The following is a 22,499-nucleotide window of genomic DNA, read 5'->3' as shown; positions in this document are numbered from 1 at the left end:
AAGTTTACAAACACTTTGTTCATTTTCCTTGAATTGCATATCTAAGTGATCATTTCTACATTTCAAACGATTAGTCTTCCATTACAGATGTATTGTTTCGGTTTTAGAGGATATTGTTGCAGTTTTGGTAATTTTTGTTCTGTTTTGGTGTATATGAGTTCAGTTTTGATGATATGGTCACCGTTTGTATGGTAGGCCTGATTAGGAAACGGCCATACAGAACTTTCAACTCAGAAAATCACATTGTCCCAGTTAAAATGTCTATGCTGTAAGCACCAGTTCAACCTTTGCTCCTTTTGTTAAGGTTTCATGATCGGTGATGGAATTCCTGGACTTTTCTGCCAACGAGTTGCATGCAGCTCAGTTCCAATTGTCTCCTTATAGACAGCCACAGTTCCTCTATCAATCATATCCAGCCTTAAGTTTTCTAAACTCCTTCGTTTGTTTTTAGAAACAAGAATACCAAGCCGCCTCATGTCACCGACAATCAATTTTCTGGGCCTACCTGCGCCTCCCTGGTGCTTAATGCCATATCCATTTGCAAAATTTTTCAAAACACGATAAACAGTGGACAAAGGGATGCCTGTTCTACTTGAAATCACTTTAGCTGATCTGATGTCCTTGTTATAATACTCTAAATCAACTTCCTCTTCTCTAAATCACCCATACTGAGGATCACTGAAAATGGCCTCTGCTAGCAAGTAAACAAAGGGGGATAACTCTTCACAAACTAATGAAAAAGGATTAATGGAGTTGTCTCTCTTGCATGAAACTAAGCACTCTAGTCAAGGTTGTTTATACTAGAAATCCAATTAAACATATTCCTAAAATTCTCAATAATTTCTGGTCATACTATATATGCTGTTTTCACTATTTGTGAAATCTCTCGTAGTGAGTGAATAATGCACACTGTGACAGTTACAAATTTGTAATTATTTGAGTTTGTTTGATGTGTAAGTCAGCAATATTACAGCTACATGGTGGCTGTCTGTAAATGATCGAGCCTGGACCAGACAATCTGGTGATCAACATCATGAGCATCAATTTACGCAATTGGGATATGCTGACATGTGTCAACCAAGTCAGCAGCCTGACCACTAGACATTTATACACTGGACATTCTACAGGTGACCAGGTATAATGAAAGTTAAAGTAAAACAACATTACAGATAACACATTTGGAGACCTGTTTCCAAAACATTTTTAGGTTACTGAAAGTGAATTACAAGATCATTAATGACCCTTCCTTTTCCAAAAGCCTCGAACAGTTGTCACCATGGCTACTGATGGGTCTCCGGAGAACCAACAAACAAAACAATAGGCAGGAGGTGTTATCAATACAGGAGCACGGGTATCGTGTCCTTGGTGGATTGTTTGAGCAGCAACCAGGACCCTGTACACAATACTTTAAAACAAAAAAACAACAAAACAAATGTGTTAAGAAACTAGAGCAAAACCCCACATTTCATTATTTCATTTATATATTTCTAGGGTCAGATCATTCATCAGATACAGTATTTGAAATTGATGTGGTTTGTTGCAAAAGTCCACTACATTATCATGATAACATTAGGGCTTTAGGATGCTACATGTACAATGCAACAATCGGGTAACACTAAAACAGGTAATATCTGATAAACATGCTGGCTCAGCAAATTTGCTCTTGAAAATGCTCTGGTTAACAGTTTTAAATTTTATCAATTCTCTGACTTGCTGAACTGACCAAATCCATCATAAAAACACAACTGATAAAACTTAAAACTGAACAAAATGCAAGTGTTATTTCTCATATAATAAGTTTAATCTTTGACCTCTGAAACACCTAAACAGTAACAACCTTTTTTTCCTTGTATGAAGTGACTAATCCACACAAGGTCATAAAATTCTTCAAGTAAGGTGTTAAAAAACATTTTGAGCTACAAATCAAAATTGTCATTAAAGACTCTGTAAATCTACAATAAAGACATGCATGGCAGTAAAGAACTACACTCGAGCACCGTTGTGCACAGTTGTGTCAAACTCTGATAACTCGATATCCCTGTTGTCTTGATAGAACATCTCGGTCCGGTAAAATCCTTCATAATTTATCATTATTCTAGCTCTTTTAACTCAATACGGGTGTCTTGATATTTCGGATATCTGAGAAGCACTTTGTTTTCATTTATAGGGATATGTGACGATATGCCCTGGTCGGATGTCTCTAAGTTTGGATAACTCGATATTTTTTCTTGGTCCCATGAATATCAAGACACCAGTGCTCGACTGTAATTGAAAACTACTTGTTAAAAACTGAGGCACTATTTTGATTTTGGTTGACAATGGTGACATAATCAAAGCTGATGAAATATCAGCAGTGTGAGTGTCGTACAGTTTATCGCCACTTTTAGCAATATTCCAGCAATATCAAAACAGGGACACAGCTGCTTCCCACATTGTACCCATGTTGGGAATTGGTATGGCAAGTAAATGCTTTTACCACTAGGCTACCCAACTGCCCTACAGATCAGTATGTATCATATACATATAACAGTTGCTCCACTAATAACTACTGGAAATATTTCTACTCACCAATTAATCAGTCTACAGACAAATTAGCTGTACAAAACAAATGGACATGATGCAAAAACACATTATAATTATGTAATGGTCTACAATATATGTAGTTCAGCCAGCTAAACGTGTTCCTACTAAGGTATACAGTGCCCCACGTTGGTGTATACCTTGGTTGGAACACGACGTTTAGCTGGCTGAACTACAATATATGATGATATTTCTTTAATGTACACAATAAAATGATGAATTTCTTGGCAGTTATGTACAACTTTACAGTTTATCGAATCAAGACCCTTATGAATGGCTGTTGCAATTAAAAAGATGCACTTATATTTGATCAAGGGAGGGGTTGATTGAAAAAATGACACTGAGAGCAAAATTACTTTTGCTAAAAATAAATCTAAACATGGAATAACCATTTGTTATACATTATTTGGAAGGGGTGGGGTCATAACAAAATGTTACCAAAATTAGAGGGGGCAAAATATGATATAGTCCTATCTTCAAACCACCCTGACACCCCTGGATGGTAAATGAACTGTCCCTACATCTTCTGACAGAAATTTGAGGCTACTGATTTCATGACTATCGTAAAACTGTAATGTTGGTACAAAAAGTACAGTAGTTTTTCAACCATGAATTCTTCAGACCTTGTCTTTCATCATAAAAGCGTTGAAATCCAGTGTTGCAGCCTCATCCATTGATCCTTCATATTCACTCCGGATATAGATCCTCGACCCTTTCACAAACATTGGTTTGGCTCAGAAGTGACGTCACAATCTCTCTTACCACAAATTTAAACAGGCTTTAGCTCTCTCATGGGAGTAATCCAACTTGAGGACACTTCTAGTGCTGTCTTTTGGCTATGCTTTAAAATGTACAAAAAGTACTGAATGATAGAGTGAGTGAGTTTAGTTTTACGCCGCTTTTAGCAATATTCATGCATTGTCGGGTTCACCATAAACGGGGTTCTCACATTGTACAGTACTACCCATAAGTAGTGCATGAATGGATGGTGTTGTCAATGACTAAACAATGATGATGATGATTAATGTGACACTTCATCATTGTCATGAAAGTTTCCCTCTCATATCTGCCTCGACGAACTTGGGACGAAGACTGGACATCGTGATGAGGACCGCTTCCTGCAAACAAAACAAGATGTTGCACATTTGCATAAATTGTAGACAGAGTAAACATGAAAAAATAAATTCAATCCGGATGAATTGTTTTCTTGTATTTCTGTGATGATGTCGATGAATGTGTAGCATAAGGTTGTTCTTGTGGTATTCCTGACACTCAGAAACTGACTGTTCCTCTCTTTGCACTCCTTCCTCGTAATAAATAGTGAACTGTGTCAAAATTTTAATGATAGTTTTTTAAATGTTTTATTTTTTGGACATAAATTCTGCAAAAAACTCACAGAGTTGGTTTGATGTTTTGATTATGATCAGTGTATCAATGGGTATTATATGTTTATTAGTTTTCGAATTAGATTGCAATTCATCGACCCTCTCTTGTGCCAAACGGACTATAACATGGGACTGCTGAACTAACAACTATATCCCGAACCTATAATCTATCTATGCCTGTATAAATCTGTGCGATCAGCACATAATAGACATTATCAGGTCAAGGGCCTGACCTCTGTCCGAATGGTGCGGCTTCCTTGGTCAGGGCAGGTGTTGAGGTAGTGTTGGAAGAGGAAGCTTGGGTCGTCCACGTTCAGCCCTTCGTCAGCATCCAGACTCGCCTCTAGACCATGGACTCCACCAAACACCACCAGAGCATGGCTGTAACAAACACACACAGGCTTATGCACAGCAGAATCAATAGCATCTCAAGTGTACTCCCTGGGTGTTCGTTCCCTGATGATGACAAGAAGCTGAGGTAACAATACTTTAATTACTTCATTTTTCGCCAATTTGTTTAAAAATGTGGTACTTTTATGTGTTTTATTTCATATAAAAAGTTGATGGGTATCTATCTGCACCAAGAACATGAATCCATAAATCACATTCCTTACAAAGGTATTTCTGAACAACATATGAAGTGGGCTGTTTTGGAAGGATGATGGGGGTGATGAAAATATGATAATTATTACATTTTTGCCTGAAGAATATCTCATTACTTTCAGTGTTTTCCTGCACATCAGGGCCCCTATTCTAAAATCAGCTCCCCATTCTGAAAAGGGATAATTCGTGCTTTTAAGCCAATGTTAATGTATGGCAGTTCTGGTTACCTTAACAGTAAGATTGCTTTACGGAATGAGGCCCAGTTGTAAGATCAAGTGAATAAGTGAGTGAAAGCAAACTAATCAAAAGTACTTTCATTCCGGAGCAGTCCACCCGCATTCCCAAAAAAACATTTCACAGATGTCCTCAACTGTTACTCACGAAAACTTGTCAAGTGTGAAATCGTCGACGTCGCCCCCTCTCTCTGATGTGCCGATGGTGACATCGTAGCCCTGTTTGTAGGGGCACTCGGTGAAGACTGCGCCGAGACTGGCGGCCAGACGGACGCTGTAGCCCCAGTACAGGCCGGCCTCGGTCCGTGGACTACTGGGGGACACCACGGTTCCCCTCACGTGTTTCCTGTCTGGAGATAAAAGATGAGTGAGTGAGTTTTACACCTCTTTTGTCAATATTCCAGCAATATCATGGCAGGGGACATCAGAAGTGGGCTTCCAACAAAGTACCTCTGTGCGTATCGAACTCGGGTCTTTGGCGTGATGAGCGAACGCTTTAAAACTAGGCTACCCCACCACCCGATTGAATGGATGGTGGGTGGGTTTGTGTGAGTGTGTATATGTTTTTTTTTGTTTGGGTGAGCATATAAAGTGAGTGAGTGAGTGAGTGTGTAGCCTGGGTCATGCCTTCCCCTCAGTGTAACAGTCTGGAGGACAAAAGATAGTGAATAAGGCGTGTTTGTTCAAATGGATGTTGAGTGCAGAGGCCCAGATAAGCTGCGTATCCGGGTAAAATAGGCATATAAAATTTCAAATTACGCATTGAAAAATAATTGTTGCTTACCAATTACGCATTTAAAATGTTAGATACGCAAACAGTTTAAAACAAATGCGTACCGAATATATTTCTAAAAATCGCTTGCATAATGAAAAAGACATCGATTGCTATCAAGTTGTACTGTTAGTATAGGACTGTTGTTGTACTGTCAGTATAGGATGAGTGATTTTTCATGAAATCATTTCCAATATATTTAAGTTGGTTTTGATTAGGTATGACATAAGGCAGAACATACCTGCTTAGTAAACTTACTCAATGACATAATACTTAGGTGAGTAAAATGACTGAAATACGCACATATTTGGAAGCAGTGGGTAACGGAAAATGAAATACCCACTCAACATTTATAATACCCACTCCAAAAAAATACAGTGGGTACAGTACCCACATGAGCTAAATCTTATCTGGAGCTCTGGAGTGGACTTCTGTGCCACTTATGTACTTCTTCTAAAGAACGACAAAGGCGAGTGATCATAGCGGAGAGTGTCCGAGTGAGTAAAGCTGCCCCAATATGCAACAACAGACTGGAGAGGAACAGAATCAGGCCTACCTTCTTCTTGTGGTGCCAACTTGACCGTGACTCGGACTCCAGGCTTCAGCTGTCTATCAATCTGCACCTCCTGAAAACATCACAGAACATATTATAACATACAAACTAAAACTAATTATTGCATCACACTACACGGAGTAGACAATATTTTGCTATGGGTTGCAGCAAACAGAACAATGCATGTCTTAGTGAGCGAGTGAGTTTGTTTTTATGCCGCTTATAGCAATATTCCAATAACATCACGGTGGGGGACACCAAAAATGGGCTTCACACATTGCACCAATGTGGGGAATTGAACCCAGGCCTTCAGCATGACAAGCCAACACTTTTAACCACTGGGCTACCCCACTGCCCCTTCCATGCCTTAAGGGCTGAATTCAACATTTGGAGCAGCTTCCTTGGTATTCAGTGACATCAGACAAATTGTCTGAATGGTTTTGCCCCAACAGCTGTTCCCCTGATAGCAGTCAGACGTTGACCCAACGTTGGCAATGGTTTTGCCAACATTGCCAACGTTGGGCCAACGTCCGAATGCTATGTGGGTCAATGTCCTCAGTTCCCTGACCATTCTACTAGGCATTACAGGAGGCATTAAATTTAAAGCTATTATAATTTCGTTATATACCTCTGATTTTTCCACACAGTCTGTTTATCTCCTAAACAAAACTTGGATGGTGTGGATATATTTAATGTAAAGTACAGTTTGATCAACAATATTTTACCCCCAAAGAGTTTTAAATAACAAAGTAGTCATTTCATAAAACAATGCACTAATTCATGTACAGCACAAACATGCACAAAAACATTTCAATCACATAACAAAGCTGGGGCCCGTTCCTCAAAGCGATCGTAACGCTACGGCAGTCAGGTACGTCTATGTTTAACAATGGGAGTTAATGGCTGTTGTTGTGCTACGGGCCCTGGAAGGTAAAACATCATTTAAGTGAATAATTTCATCCAGTACCGTGGGCTAAACACCACATAGCAACAGGTTCAGATGCAGGGTCTGAGTAAATTTACAATCAGTTTTCTTGTTTGCAATGGTCAATCTCTAAAAGACAAAAACATTGTCAAAGGGAGACAACTCTTACACACTTGATATAGACCACTGCATTAAACACCACATATGCGAATAAGCCTGCTTATACGGTCGGTGACATACTGCGAAAGATTTTCTTGCGAGCAAAAGGCAATTTGTCTTGGTACAATCACTGAAAGAGACTGCGAGCGAATAGAGGCGACTTGTGGCATTCAAAGACTAATCTCAACGTGTTACAAATCCTTAGAAATACGGTCAAAGGAGACAACTCTTATTTTTGGTTATCAAAAAGAGACAACTCTTACAGATTAAGCCCGAATTCCATTCGTGACAAGCCGAAAAGCGACTCGTGCCCCTCTGGGAGGATTTCATATTGGCGCATGAACATCAGAACTACTTTTAACAAGAACGATAACTCTATCCCTGTTTGATTCCAAAGTTTCTGAATATCACCGAAGCACATGTACATTGTATTGCTAGGTTGTTGTTTTGGTTTTTTTTTTACTATTTATTTTAAAGAATTAAACCTCTTGGATACAAATAAAAGAAGGAGAAAAACATATTTCTAATGCAATTATGTTAATTTTCTAAACAGGGTTTAATAATCACAAATGGGAATTGTTTTATTGAATATACAAATAAAATAATATTTTTCAGCTACATTAAATCCCAGAGCAAATACTCAAAAATGACTTTAAAATATTTCTCAAACTGAACATTCTTGTAACCTTGCTGTCACACACCTGGTGGAATTTTAAATGAATTCGCTGAAAAAAATATGAATTACCAAAAAACACAGTCAGACTAAAATATTCCCAGTGCTGTTAAATATAAGCCCAATGTTAAAGATTAAGGTTGATTAGTTACATACAAATACGTTATTATTATTGTTGTGAAACTGGTAGCGATTATAATTACATTTCCTAAAAGTGTTCGAAGCGCACATACAATCTCCATAACAAGCATGCAAGATCGTCAGAAATACGCTCAGTTGGACCGATGAGGGCTGTTATGTCAACAAACGCACATGCGGCTATTTGAATCTCTCACTGTCAAACGCATGATTCTTATTAAAAACTTCATAATAGGCAGCAAAATCCTGTTAGCTACGATCTTTGTACTTTCAATATGATGATATAAAATTTTCTTGATTTTTTAAACAATAACATAATGCCATAAACGATTTAAGGAGTCGGGAATATTTTTATCAAAGCACCGCAACTATTACGCGAGTTGATTGGTTTGTCATATTTTCGCACATAACAAGCATCGATAGGGGGACGAGTCTTCTTGGAGGTTATGGAAAGGGGTGAGTCGTCACGAATGTACAGGAGGAGGCCTCAGAGCATTAGGCTGTCAGTGCCAAAAACAAAAACTAACGTAAAAATTCTTCAAAGTAATATCATGTTTTGTTTGTTTGTTCTTTAACGCCGCAATCAGCAACATTTCCAGCTACATGGTGCCAATCTGCATATAATATGGTCGCGGGTTGTGAAAAATAGAGTCTTGACCAGCCAGTCCAGTGATCAACATCATGAGCATCGATCTACACAATTGGGATAACGATGACATGCATTAAACCCAGTCAGTGAGCCTCACCACCTGCCTCAGTAGTATTTGGCCTGGAGCTGGGAAAGATATTATTCATTTGAAAAGCACCTTTTGTATATAATCTTCAGCACTGAAGAAAAGGACAGCAATTTGACAGCTTCAATTAGGAATGGTTCGCGCTATCTGTGTTTGCCCAGTAAATTATGAAAACTGGGACAGACACCAGAACACAGTGACATGCAACAGAAAAAGTGTTGAAAGATCCTCTGCACTGATTCACATCGTCCAAACACCCCTCAACCTTCACAATATAATTCACTTCCTCATGCTGGCTGAATTATGTCCAAGTACCAGTGAAGATCCGGATCTGAATTGGTCTACAGCAACCCATGCTTGTCATATAAGGCGACTAAAGGGATCTGGTGGTCAGACTCACATGGTTGTCATTGCATCCCAGTTGTGTCGATCGATGCTCATGCTGTTAATCACTGGATTGTTTGGTCCAGTTATTTACAGGCCGCAGCCATATTGCTCAGTGCGACAATAAAAAAACTTACTTTAAAGTATAATAATCACGACACTAAAATGGCAGACTTCTTCAGAAGATGTCTGCCAATCAGAACACAGAACATGATTACCTGACCCGTGAAGGTCCAGGTTAGAATGAGCCTTCAGTAACCCATGCTTGTTGTAAGAGGCGACTAACGGGTGGTCAGGCTCGCCGACTTGGTTGACACTTGGTTCCCAATTGCGCAGATCGATGCTCTTGCTGTTGATCACTGGATTGTCTGGTGCAGACTCGATTATATACAGACCGCCGCCATATAGCTGGAATATTGCTGAGTGCGGCGTAAAACTAAACTCACTCACATGATTACCTTGTAGAGCCCCACATTGACGAACGCGACCCCCTCCCTTCTCGGATTGGTTTGTTGAGGACCACACCTTCCCGGTATGTGCTGACGTCATCAATACGCAAATGGTGATAACAGTCCAGGGGATTCAGCAGTCCTGAAGAGTAATAAAACATATATCACTTACGATTGACCTTGCTCAAACACCTAATACCTTGTTTAGATTAATGATAAGTCCTGGCGAATCAAAGTGTTTTTGTTTTTGTTTATTGAACTACTCATCACTACAATGTCAAGTTTTGGCGTTCTTAACTCTACCTTAATGTATGAAAGTTACGATTGTGTTAGTCTATAATGTAAAAGTTATGATCAGCTCAGCACTTTGTTTGTCTAAGTTAAAGAATGGGACTTACAATTATCTTAGCTGGCTGGCTGAGTATGGTTTTCGCCGTTTTTAGCAATATTCCAGCAACATCATGCGTGCGGGGACACCAGAAATCGGCTTCACAAGTTGTATCCATGTGGGGAATCGAACCCGGTCTTTCTTAGCACTAAGGTGACTTAGCACTTAACAGCTTTAACCACTAGGCTACCCACCACTCCTACAATTATCTCAGCACTAAGACTGTCTTAGAGTTAAAATTGTCTTAGCACTCACATCAGAGTGTGGAAACGTAGAAGGCCCCTAAAGTTTCAACCACAAGTAAGTGAGTGAGTGGGTGAGTGAGTGTCTTTTTACGCCGCTTTTAGCAATATTCCAGCAATATCATGCAGGGGTGGAAATAACTTTAAAATTGCTAGTGTACTCCGGTACAGTGGCACATGTGAAATCACTTGCCCTGATCATTATTCCGCTATACCGGCCGATTTTTTGGTGATTTTTTTATATAAGCAACATAATTAACATTGGAATGCCAACCGGACACCGGTACAGCGTGATATACAAATGTGCTTACCCGATAGAAAAAACACTGGACTCGGACGTCAGGCAATGGGTTATTTCCACCCCTGTTATGGCAAGGGACACCAGAAAATCGGCTTCACACATTGTACCCATGTGGGTACAATCAAACCTGGGTCTGTGGTGGCCTGTGGTCCTGTGCACAGAGCTCAGGTCACAAATCAGTTGCAACGTCGAGCTCGGACAGTTCTTGGATTGGAGACCGTGTATGGCAGCTTGACTCCTGAGAGTTTCTAGGACTTCAGTCCTGCCCCACAAGAAGCACATGTGATACATGTGGTCTCACCTTAGGCAAGTGAGTTTGTTCGAAATTGCCACTGTTCACCCAGCAGAAAATGGGTACCCGGTTGGATAAAGTCATGTGACTACAACCTTCTAGCGCCTAACAGGCAGCTTGGGTTATCCGGGGTAATAAGAATCAGATTCTGATTAAGCGCCGCAAGCAAACACTTGGTGTTTGGAGACTGTGCACTATAGAAGATTATTGGGCCACTTGGCTACCCGACCGCCCCCACAAGGTATATGACAGCACCAACGTGTCAACTCACCAGCATACTGCAGGTCCTTGTGCTGGGGGAAGAAAGACTTGCGCAGGTACTGGGGACACTCTAGGTACTGCAGGATGCGGGCCATCTGGACATTGGCCTGGCCTTTCTTCCCTATCCCTGCAAAGTCGCCTTCGGTCGTCCTTGAACACACAAACACAACATGGATGTAATGTAGTGAAAGGAATGAAAGATAATAATGGCAAATTTTGGGACCTTCCATAATTTATGGGGGGTGATGATGATTTTTTAGGAGAAGCATGCCCCCCCTATGCATGTCATGTACAAAATCAATGCCACCCCCTCCTCCCATGTTTTTAGGCCACACCAATTTTATTTCTTGCTTAACGGATCCACCGGGTCGTATTTTTTCAAGGATAAGAAAAAAAAATATTAATAATTTTCCCCGCTCAAAAAGTAAAATCCTCATGTTTTTATTGGCCAAAAATGTAAACTTGCCCAAAAAAAATTGTTAATTGGTTTTTGCCCCATATAAACTTCATAAATTGCCCAAAATAAAACACTTTTAGCATTTAAAAGGAAAGTTATTTGGACTAGCGATTTTTATTTTATATTTTTTCCCCTCCTGCCTTTAGGTTTTCTGAGGACAAACATCCGTAAAACAAGAAAGTAAATTGGTCTGGCCTTATGTACAAAATTGCAGGAACCCCACCCCACACACACACACACACATACATATGTACAAAATTTGGGACCCCCACTACATCCCAAGAACAAATCATCATCACCCCACCAGACATTAATTATGAGCGATCCCTTACATAATAGGAGCACCAAGTCAAACATGAAAACCCCTCTAACACAATATAGGGCCTGTAAGTCTCCCGAGGTGCTACTTTTGGTACTAAGCTGGTTCCCGGCTCCCTTTGCGTGCACTAACTTGTGAAATGCACGACAGGCCCAGCTTGACTTCTGGTACCAAATTTCCTGTATATTCAAGAACCCGTTCTAGTTCCAGAGTGCATGACCGGCAAATATGACTTTACAAGGGCCGGACTCCAGAGTGTACAACCAGTGCTTCAGCTGTCACAGCAGTTGACTGACTGACTGACTGAGTTTGGTTCCACGCTTGGCTTCTAGCAATATTCCAGCAATATCCTGCGGTGGTGGACACCAGAAATGGGCTTCACTCATTGTACCCATGTGGAGATTCGAACCCAGGGTCTTGACTGGCAAATAGCGCTTTAACCACTAGACTACCGCGCCACCGCCCCCATAGCAGTTGACAGTTGTAATAGTTGGTTAATTTGGGGATGGTTAGATCAGAAATTTGTTTTCCTGAAAGGCTTATCAGTTCCTTACTGTCAACTGACAACCATGAGACCATTCAAAGCGGTATGAAACGTTGTTTGCCACCATAAATACTAAGGTCTAGCGAAGTGCCGTGACCTACTTACGAACCCTACAGTGACTCGAGCCATCCTGTCCTAGTTTAACCCCTTTACTGCCAAAGCAGGGCAACAACAAATTCCAAAAGATACTCACGAAGATGTGGATCCAGTTTCATCAAAAATGATGATTTCATCGGTTTTAAACACCACAGCCGCACGTGCAATCTGAAACAAATAACACTCAAAAAACTGTTCAGGATTCCAACACTGCATTCATACACTGTAAACAAAAGCCACCTGTTTTTATCATTATCATAACTGAACTCTGATTATAGGATTATGACACATCTAAGGGACATAACTCTGCATAGCAACTTCAATTACAGAGCAGAAGAAGATAAGCATGGATTTCGATACAGTTACAGAATACCAGATACCTACCAGCCATAGTCTTTAGTGTCACATGCACTTCTATCATAGGAAAGAACGAGCCATAAAATTTGAAAAATAAGGGAGCACCACAATAAAAAATAACCATAAAAATTGCACTATTTGGGAGGACTTCCGGTCAGTAAGACTAACCAGTGATTTTGAAAATGAAAGGTAAGCTATCACAAATAAAATATATATGTGTCTTTGAAAAAACGAAGCTACGGAATTCTGGGAGTTGGGGGGAATGAGCGTGGGAAAGTTGCCTAACGCTTACCTAACCCTAACCCTAACTATATTCGTTAAACTAACCCTAAAGATGTTAGTAACGGGTATCCAAGGGCTAAAGAAGTAAGTACACTAAGCTCACCTGTCCAGCCAGATAGGTTCTGAGTTCTGGAGACTGGGCATTGTCCAAGATTGACCCAGGCAGAGCAATCGACACAGTGTACTTTCTTCCTATAGAAAAAAAAGGACTTAAGACAAAAAGCAAAACAGCTGTCATTTTCATCAGATAACATTCATTTAGTTGTCATCATCAATGTCTTGGCTTGTTTGTCTTTCCACACTATCGTTTGTATTGCTTGTTGGTTGTTTAACGCAGTACTCCAACTACATGGCATGGTCTGTAAATAATTCAGTGTTCACGAATGGTGTTTCAAAGTAACAGGACATTGGGTCCTGTAAGCTTCAGATGTCTGTCTGACCCATTGAAAATTCACAGGACCCAAAGAATAAAATTAAACACACATTTCAGATTTAACATTTCTTATAATTGGCATTGAAATTATTAACAAACATAAGATTTATAAACAGCAAACAAGTATCACATGTCACATATAACAACTTCAGTCAAAGTCATTGTGAAATATACAGTCTGAGTCAGACACTGGGGCTGGTGGGTTGTAGACTTCTATCAGACCTTTGGCGAATCTGTCGGATTTGTCAGAGGGTCAGACGCTATTCGTGAACACTGATAATTGAGTCTGGACACCACAAAATCTTGTTCCCCATTACTGTGTTGTCATGACTGGCATGGACGTCACCTCCATATAAAATTTACATTAGTCATAACAACATTTACACGATCTGGAACATAATTAAGTGAAAATGGGACGTGCTGCCCCGGAAACATTTTTCTAGACTCTAGATAAATCTGTGAGCTGACTCTCTGTTACTTGAGGGTGATCAACTGAATTTGAAAAGGAGTGAGTGAGTGAGTTTAGTTTTATGCCGCACTCAGCAATATTCCAGCTATATGGAGGCAGTCTGTAAAAAATCGGGACCAGACAATCCAGTGATCAACAACATGAGCATCGATCAACTAAATTGCGATACAATGACATGTCTCAACCACGTCAGCGAGCCTGCCCACCCAATCCCGTCACTTATGACAAGCATGGGTTACTGAAGATAAAGTTTGACCCGGATTTTCATTGGTCGAATTTGGAACAGAATGCTGAATCAGTAGTTATGACTTAAAATTGCAGTTACTATCATTTCAAGACCGCCTCCGTGGTGTAGTGGTTAGAGCATCCGCCCGGAGAGCGGAAGGTTGCGGGTTCGATCTCCGACCGCTTCATACCAAAAGACGTTAAAATATGGTACTTGTTGGTCCCTGCCTGGCGCTCGGCATTAATGGGTACAACAAGGACTGGTCGGCTAGGAGTCAGTATACTGTGTCTGAGTGGGGTATTCATGCTTAACTGCGGCATGGTATCTCAGTGGGCTAGCACTATAAAACCAGCTTAAGTCTGGGCTAGTACAAGCAGCCGCACATACACATACACACGCATGCACGTCGTTATATGAGCGAAATATTCTCAAGCATGACGTTAAACCCAATTTCACCTCACCTACTATCATTTCAAATTACCTATGAACAATGAATGAGTATTTTTATATTACTATTTGCTTCGACAGCATTGTCAGTATCAAATCACCGGTTTCAGTCAGAGGTGGATATTGAGATTTGAAACCTCTAATAAACCAATCTAAATCCAGCATTTTCTAGTGTAATGGTACCATTAACAAACACATGGGGGATAACGATATTTACGCTTTTACTTCACCCAAAAGACAAACTGATTGTTTCTAATGGGATAGTGCCAACTTGCATACCTGGACCTTGTCCACACTACTTTGCAGGGGCGGTGGGGTAGCCTAGTGGGATAAAGTGTTCACTTGTCACCGAAGGCCCAGGTTCAATTCCCCACATGGGTACAATGTGAGAAGCCCATTTCAGGTGTTCCTCGCCATGATGTTGCTGGAATATTGCTAAAATCCTACCTAGCCGATCATATATTTTCTGTTCCTCGACTTCCTGTTTGAGACGCATTTCCTCTGCTTCTTCTTTCTTCCGTTCTTTGTTCTTCTCCTTCTCCATCATATTTAGTAACTTCTGTTCCCTCCACTTCTTCTTCCTTGCCTTCTCTGCAACATCATCAACAACAGGTGAGGTGTAATGAAGTTTAACGTAATATATTACTCAATATATTATAGTGATGTGTCAGTGCATGTATGCATCTGCCCACCTATCTTGTTTTTTTTAGCTTGTGTCTTCATGTGGTCGTGTCTTGCACTTAGTTGCACTTAACTGCTATGACAAAAAGAACATTGATCAAATGATATGTTTATTCAATCACAATTATTTAGTTTGAGAACTGTACTTCCACCAAAACCTGTTTCAGACCTGTAGTTTCAAATTTCTATTGGTCCCTTTTAGAGCTGTGACGATGTATCATAGTATCGATATTCGTGATACTTTATCTGATGATAAATATATCGATACTTTTTTTCGTATCGTGATATGTATCGTTGACCTTAAAGTTGTTAATTTTCACCAGAAATTGACAGTTATGTCAAAATTTACACTGGTACATGCTATTAAAATATGCTTTTTTAAGAAAATAACTAAAGACTGCATATCGTGATATGCATCGAAATCGTATCGCATCGTTCCAAGCTATCGCGATACATATGGTATCGCGAAATTTCTGTATCTTCACACCTCTAGTCCCTTTGGCATGCAGTAAGTTTGAATGTTGATTTAATGTCACAATAAGCTGCATTTTCTTTTAATCTGGACCTGAAGATGAATGAATAACATTTAATCTGTGTGCTGCAGGTTCAGAAGTCTGTGGGTCCTGATGTTATCTGGCATTTTGGGTCATTTCAAACACTGACTTGAATCATCTTGAATCAACTAAGTGCTTGCACATCATACTTACTTTCCTCTTTCCATTTTTTCCATTCTTGAGGCTGCAAAACAAATATTCAGTCACATTATTACCTCATCATGCATATTACGTTTACTGTCTGGAAACATTTGTTGATTTGGGGTAAGGTAGGTTTGCTAACCAGTTTGTAAGTTAGCATAGAGAGACGTGATGTGGTCAAGCACCCTAAATCATAATCATTATGTTTAAAATACATGTTAACCACGATTGTTAAGTCATTTGATTTGCATGGTATCGTATCCCGAGGGCGTGGATTGTGTCTCATAACAGCTTGTCCGGTCAAGATTCCATTGTTAACATACCGACTTAAATGCCTGTAATATTCGAGTTTGGCCTAAAACAACAAACAGATTGATCTAAAGTCTAAAGACCATGAATGGCAAGTTGTTGATCGAAAACTGAACGAAATGACTGATTCGAAAGTATCAAACAAAAATGTACAACCAGACTAGGATTTAAGATTCTTATATGACTGATGAAAAAGGAATCAAACGATTTATATTCTTCATACCGTTTTTTGCTTCTGTGATTTTTCAACGGACATATCATGCCCTTTAGCTGATGAATCGGCCATGCTGTTTACAAAGGGACGTAACTCTTTGTGCTTCGACAATCGGACCGAACTTTTGTGCTTTTGCATATCTCGGGAACAGAACTATAATCTCGATGATTAAAAATATGATTGTAACGGGAGATAGATAAAAACTTTAGAATGATTCAAATAGAAGATCACTTTTCATTTTTATTAAAATCTTTTGGTAAAAATAAACACTTTTACGAGAAATGCAGCTGAGTATGGTTTTGCGCTGCTTTCAGCAATATTCCAGAAATATCACGGCGGGGGACACGTTCCCGAGGCCGTTGACACGTGTTATTTTTTTAAAAGATAACGAATTTGTCCTATTGTGAATGCTTGTTATCTTTCAGAATCCTACAACATGGGACCGCCTCCGTGGTTGTAGTGGTTAGAGCGTCCGCCCGGTTCGATCCCCGCCCGCGCCCCACCTAAAAATATGGTACTTGTTGGTCCCTGCCTTAATGGGTACAAGAAGGACTGGTCGGCTGGTATAATGTGTCTGAGTGGGGTATTTATGCTAAACTGCGTCATGGTATCTCAGTGAGCTAGCACTATAAAACCAGCTTAAGACTTGGGTAGTACAAGCAGCCATACATACACACGCATGCACGGCGTCATATGAACGAAATATGTACATCTCACCTCACCTCACCTCCTACAACATGGATCCCTAATAATATAACCTTAAACGTCTCTACTCATGTTTGAACATAATATTCTGTTGGGCTTCGTTAATCTACAGGGATGATATCAATGTCGTGACTTGAGGATCACCGTTGTAATCAGATACAAATATCGAATATACTTGATCACTTTCTCAGATAACATTATCATGACGTCATTTGGAGTATTCATATGAGACTTGACGTAGACTCAATGAAATCAACACCGACATTGTATGTTTTCTTGTTTTGTTTTTCAAATTTTAATTCAGTACACCAGACGTTACATGTTCGTACAGCAGTATATAGAACAATATGTTGTATATGATTACGTGTTCGTACAGTAGCATACAAGTTCCTACAGTTCCTGCAGGGTAATTATACTGGTGGATAGAGTGTAGTGTTTATTTTAATAAAGAACATGCTCACACATTAGTATATAAAGCAACACTGTATATGGTTACCTGTTTGCACAGTAGCCTACAAGTTCATACGGTTTATACCGGGTAGTTATACTAATGAACAGAGTGTAATGTTTGCTTTAATAAAGAACGTGTTCATACAATGGCATATAAGTTCATACAATTCTTACAAGGCAGCTATGCACTTCATACAAGGTAGCTGTACTGATGGACAGAGTGTAGTGTTTGCTTTAATAAAGAACGTGTTCATGCTATGGCACATAAGTTCATACAATTCTTACAAGGCAGCTATGCACTTCATACAAGGTAGCTGTACTGATGGACAGGGTGTAGTGTTTGCTTAAACAAAAAGCAAACTGACATAGGTTGATAGCAAGTTATAGTTCCAGTATTATTACAATTGTGCATATACGTATTCCTGTTAAAAACCTTTTCCAATACAGAGGGAGAAAGTATTCACGAGCAATACAGATTCAGGTGTCAGGTAGTGATGTATCAACTTTTAGGAGAATTGATACCGTTGTGCCATTACGAGGTACATTCATGATACTGTATAGATACAAAGAGAAGGATTTAGTCACACTGCAAAAAATATCACACATGACAAGTAATGGTAATAGATAATCAATAGCTTCAAAAGTTAACGAAGTCAGATTTTATCCAATTTAATTTTCTATCTTCACATAGTGTTACATTAGAGTCTGCCTTGGTTCCTAGCCATATTGCTTTGGTCTTCTCAATATTCACCTTAAGTCCAGAAATTTGGTGAAAAGTGTCCAGTGTCCAGTCTTCAAGCTATTCTCAGATCCATCAAGGAATAGTTCTGTATCGTCAGCGTATTGATCTAATTTAGGTTCTTTATTAGTTACTTCTATTCCTTTTATGTGGACATTATTTCTGATCATAATTCCAAGTACCTCTGCAACAAAAAGAAAGAGATATGGGGACACTGGATCGCCCTGACAACATCCCCGGTCGTTTTGAAAAAAGAGGACAGGTGACCATTTTGAATTACACATGAGTTAGCGTTGTTAGTGAGGATTCTAATCCATTTTATAATTTTTGGCCAAAAACCGAATTTCTTTAACACTTTGAATATAAATTGTTTTGAAACAGTATCAAATGCTTTTCAAAATCTATTAAAATTAACAGGCCCGGTCTATCCTCTTTTTGCAACTCATATATTATGTCATACAGGTTTCTAATATTATCAGTAATACATCGCCCAGGTATGAATCCTGTTTGATTTCCATCAATGAGATTCTGGAGTGTTTTTTAATCTGTTGGTGATACACGTACTTAAGATCTTGTAAAGAGTGTTTAATAGCGAGATGGGGCGCCAATGTTTAGGTATTTTCTATCTTTATTACTTTTGGTAAGCAAGTAGTAACACCTCTGTTTACAGTATCTGATAGCTTTTCTTCCACAAACGCTTCTGAAATAAACCTAAAAATCCATTTTCCTTTGTCTTTCACAAAAGATTTACAGAACTCCACTGGAAATCCATCAGTTCCTGAACTCATTATTTTTCATGCTTTTTACGGCAGTTGCTGTTTCTTTGAGTTTAATTGGTTCTTCCAGTCTATCAAATAAATCATCTTTCATTTCTGGAGTATCTATTGTTTCCAGTATGTTTTCCGGGCGGTGGGGTAGCCTAATGGTTAAAGCGTTGGCTCGTCACGCCGAAGTCCCGGGTTCGAATCCCCACATGGGCACAATGTGTGAAGCCCATTTCTGGTGTCCCCCGCCGTGATGTTGCTGGAATATTGCTAAAAGCGGCGTAAAACCAAACTCAGTCAGTCAGTCAGTATGTTTTCAGCCATCTCGTGGTCGGTTTCGGATTGCTCTGCATATAGTGTCTCATAAAAAAGTTAGTTCATTTCTTATTTCTTTTCCATCAGTTATTATACATTTATTACTCTTTATCACTTTATTGATTAGTTTATTTGTATAGTCTCTGTTGTCCAAATTGCAAAAATAATTTGAAGGTTTTTCTCCTTCTTCATACCACCTAAGTCGTGTTCTTATAAGTTGTCCCCTAGTTTCTTCTTCTTTCATATTTTCAAATTCTCTTTTAAGTCTAGAGAGGTCTCCAAGTGTCTTTTCATTTATATTTTGATAGTCTTTTCTAATGTCATCTTCAATTACAGTTATTTTGTTTTCTAGGTTCTGGAGTTTGTTACATTTCTCTTTTTTTTATAAATGATGAAAAAGATATACAGTAGCCTCGTATTTCCATAAGCAATGTCTCTAGGAATAAACCGTCAGAGATTTAAACTTAATATCCAAGTCAACAATATCTTCAATGATATCGTCGATTTGATCATCATCTGCGTATTCAATTTTTGTTTCGTGTAAGATCTTCTGAACATTAGACACAAATTCCTTATGGTATCACAGCGAGGCATTAAATTTCCAGTATCCTTTTCCTCTTTCTTTACTAAGGTTATTTGAGAGTGATAGTGTGATGGCGGAGAGGTCAGATTTATATCCAGGGATAATATTAGACTCCAAGGTCAAATTAAAAAGATTTTCTGATACTAAGAAAAAATCAAGACGAGCCTGTTGTCTAGGGTTTTTCCGCCACCATGTATATTTTCTTGTATTACCATTCATTTGCCGCCAAGCATCAATTAGGTCATATTTTTCTATTTTTTTCTAAGATATACTTCCGTGCTTTGGGGTTATTGATTTCTTACAGTTTTTCAGGTTCAGGTTAGGATCAAGTATAAGGTTCCAGTCTCCACATTCAATATTTTTCCAAAAACATTTTTTGCAGCCTCTTATAACCCCTGTGCAACAACCTTACATAAAATTTAGACACTGTTGATGTCATGATATAATGCAAACTGGATCATGGACATAGAAAAAACCATTAGTTTGATGATGTATATACTACGCACTATGAAATATCTTTACACACTGTTGGTACCATGATATAATACAAACTGAGTCGTGACAAGGGAGAAAATACTTCTTGACTACACCATTAGTTTGATGATGTATATACTACGCAGTATGAAATACCTTTACACACTGTTGGTACCATGATATAATACAAACAGAGTAATGAAATAAGGGAGATAATACGTCTTGACTACACCATTAGTTTGGTGATGTATATACTACGCAGTATGAAACAACCTTTACACACTGCCAGTACCATGATATAATACAAACTGAATCGTGAACCAAGAAAGACACTGGCAGTACTTTTTTACTGTACCATTAGTTTGGTGATGTAGGTGTTCTATTACGCATTTGCTCTCTATTAAGGCCATGACATAATACAGAGTAAATCATAAAACCAAGGTGATAGAGCTTACACTAAAAGTTTCAGCTACACTTACACTCCATTTGTACCATGATACAAACCACGAGACCCCGAGTTGTAGAGCTTATTAGCTACGCGTTTAGTATAGTGAAGTACATTCACAGTGTGGGTTATCATGAGTCAACGACCTTGCGCTCTATAACCAAGAGAGAGAGGTTTCTTAGATACAAAATTGTCTTTACGAAAAGATATAAGAGGATATATCATGGACTGGCTTGTGTAACACGGTACATCAAGTTAATATTAAACAATATGAGGCAACTTTACACTCTACTGGTACGCTGATATAACCCATGTTAAATCACGAAACAAAGTAATAAAACGACAGGATTCTTTACGAATGTATGGAACGTTTTAGTTGCCATCAACTGAACATCTGACTAGTGTAGCACGTTGCCTTTGGTGTGTATTAAACAGTATGGGCCGACTTTTGCATGAGTGTTATCGTGGTATAATACTAACAAAATAATACACTCGAGAGAATATAATCTCTTATCCACGGCGTTAGCTTTAAGGCGTATAGGGGCGGTGGGATAGTCTAGTGGTTAAAGCGTTGGCTCGTCATGCCGAAGACCTGGGTTCGAATCCCCACATGGGCACAATGGGTGAAGCCCATTTCTGGTGTCCCCCCGCCGTGATATTGCTGGAATATTGCTAAAAGCGGCGTAAAACTAAACTCAGTCAGTCAGTTTAAGACGTATATCTAAAACTGTGGGGTCATGGATTAACAGAACATCTGGCTTGTGTCATACAATAAACTGCTACACTTTTTTATCCATAGTATAGCAAAGAGCCAATACATATTGGATAAGTAGTAGTATACATTATCATGATTACAGCCTAAAAAGTGTTAAAAATTTACCGACTGGTCAAGGCTTACACAGTTAGGCATTATTTTCATGATTTACAAGAGTAGAAAGAGTGGATAGAAAGCGCTTCCATGAATTTAATCCGTGGTGAATGTTCACGTTTGAATCCGCAGTATAAACACAAGTACTTCTTGTATGTTTTACTGTTCGTGTTTCCAGTTTCATCCTGGTCACGCGTTAGTCACACTTCCTAATTTCACGACGACATTGTATGTTGCAAAGGTTCACGTCTATCCCATTCGCTTAAAGAGCATCAATTCGCTTTGAAGAGTCGTGCCCCTAACAAAAACAAGTATCCCATTATCCCAGCATCCAAGGTTATCCCTGGTTATGTGTTTTCCCGGATCTTCACGAGTCGCAACTAACGGGATCGGAAGGTCAGGTTCGTTGACTTGGTTGACACGTGTCATTGTATCCCAGCTGCGTAGATCAATGTTCATGCTGTTGATCACTGGATTGTCTGGTCCAGACTTGATTATTTACAGACAGCCGCCATTTTAACTAGCGTCCAAAAGAAACGCCATCAAAATAAAAAT

At 39.2% G+C, this 22,499-nt stretch overlaps 1 protein-coding gene across 1 annotated transcript; it reads right to left on the bottom strand.

Moving 5' to 3' along the window:
- Positions 1 to 1,437: 1,437 nt before the first annotated feature.
- On the bottom strand, positions 1,438 to 16,695 carry LOC124264840 (putative methyltransferase C9orf114). The gene is given in 12 exon segments (XM_046699624.1): positions 1,438 to 3,698; positions 4,199 to 4,346; positions 4,950 to 5,151; positions 6,130 to 6,199; positions 9,598 to 9,621; positions 9,624 to 9,730; positions 11,083 to 11,222; positions 12,586 to 12,656; positions 13,231 to 13,319; positions 15,150 to 15,293; positions 16,091 to 16,121; positions 16,611 to 16,695. Coding segments are annotated over 12 exon segments (1,164 nt in total). The 5' UTR covers positions 16,674 to 16,695; the 3' UTR covers positions 1,438 to 3,623.
- Between the last annotated feature and the right edge of the window lie 5,804 nt (positions 16,696 to 22,499).

The sequence above is a fragment of the Haliotis rubra genome, unplaced genomic scaffold (genome assembly GCF_003918875.1).
Source record: "Haliotis rubra isolate DU_JTF1 unplaced genomic scaffold, ASM391887v1 Scf947, whole genome shotgun sequence".
Lineage (NCBI taxonomy): Eukaryota > Metazoa > Mollusca > Gastropoda > Lepetellida > Haliotidae > Haliotis > Haliotis rubra.
Note: the sequence above shows the minus strand (reverse complement) of the source record. Positions and strands in the feature narration are given on the sequence as shown.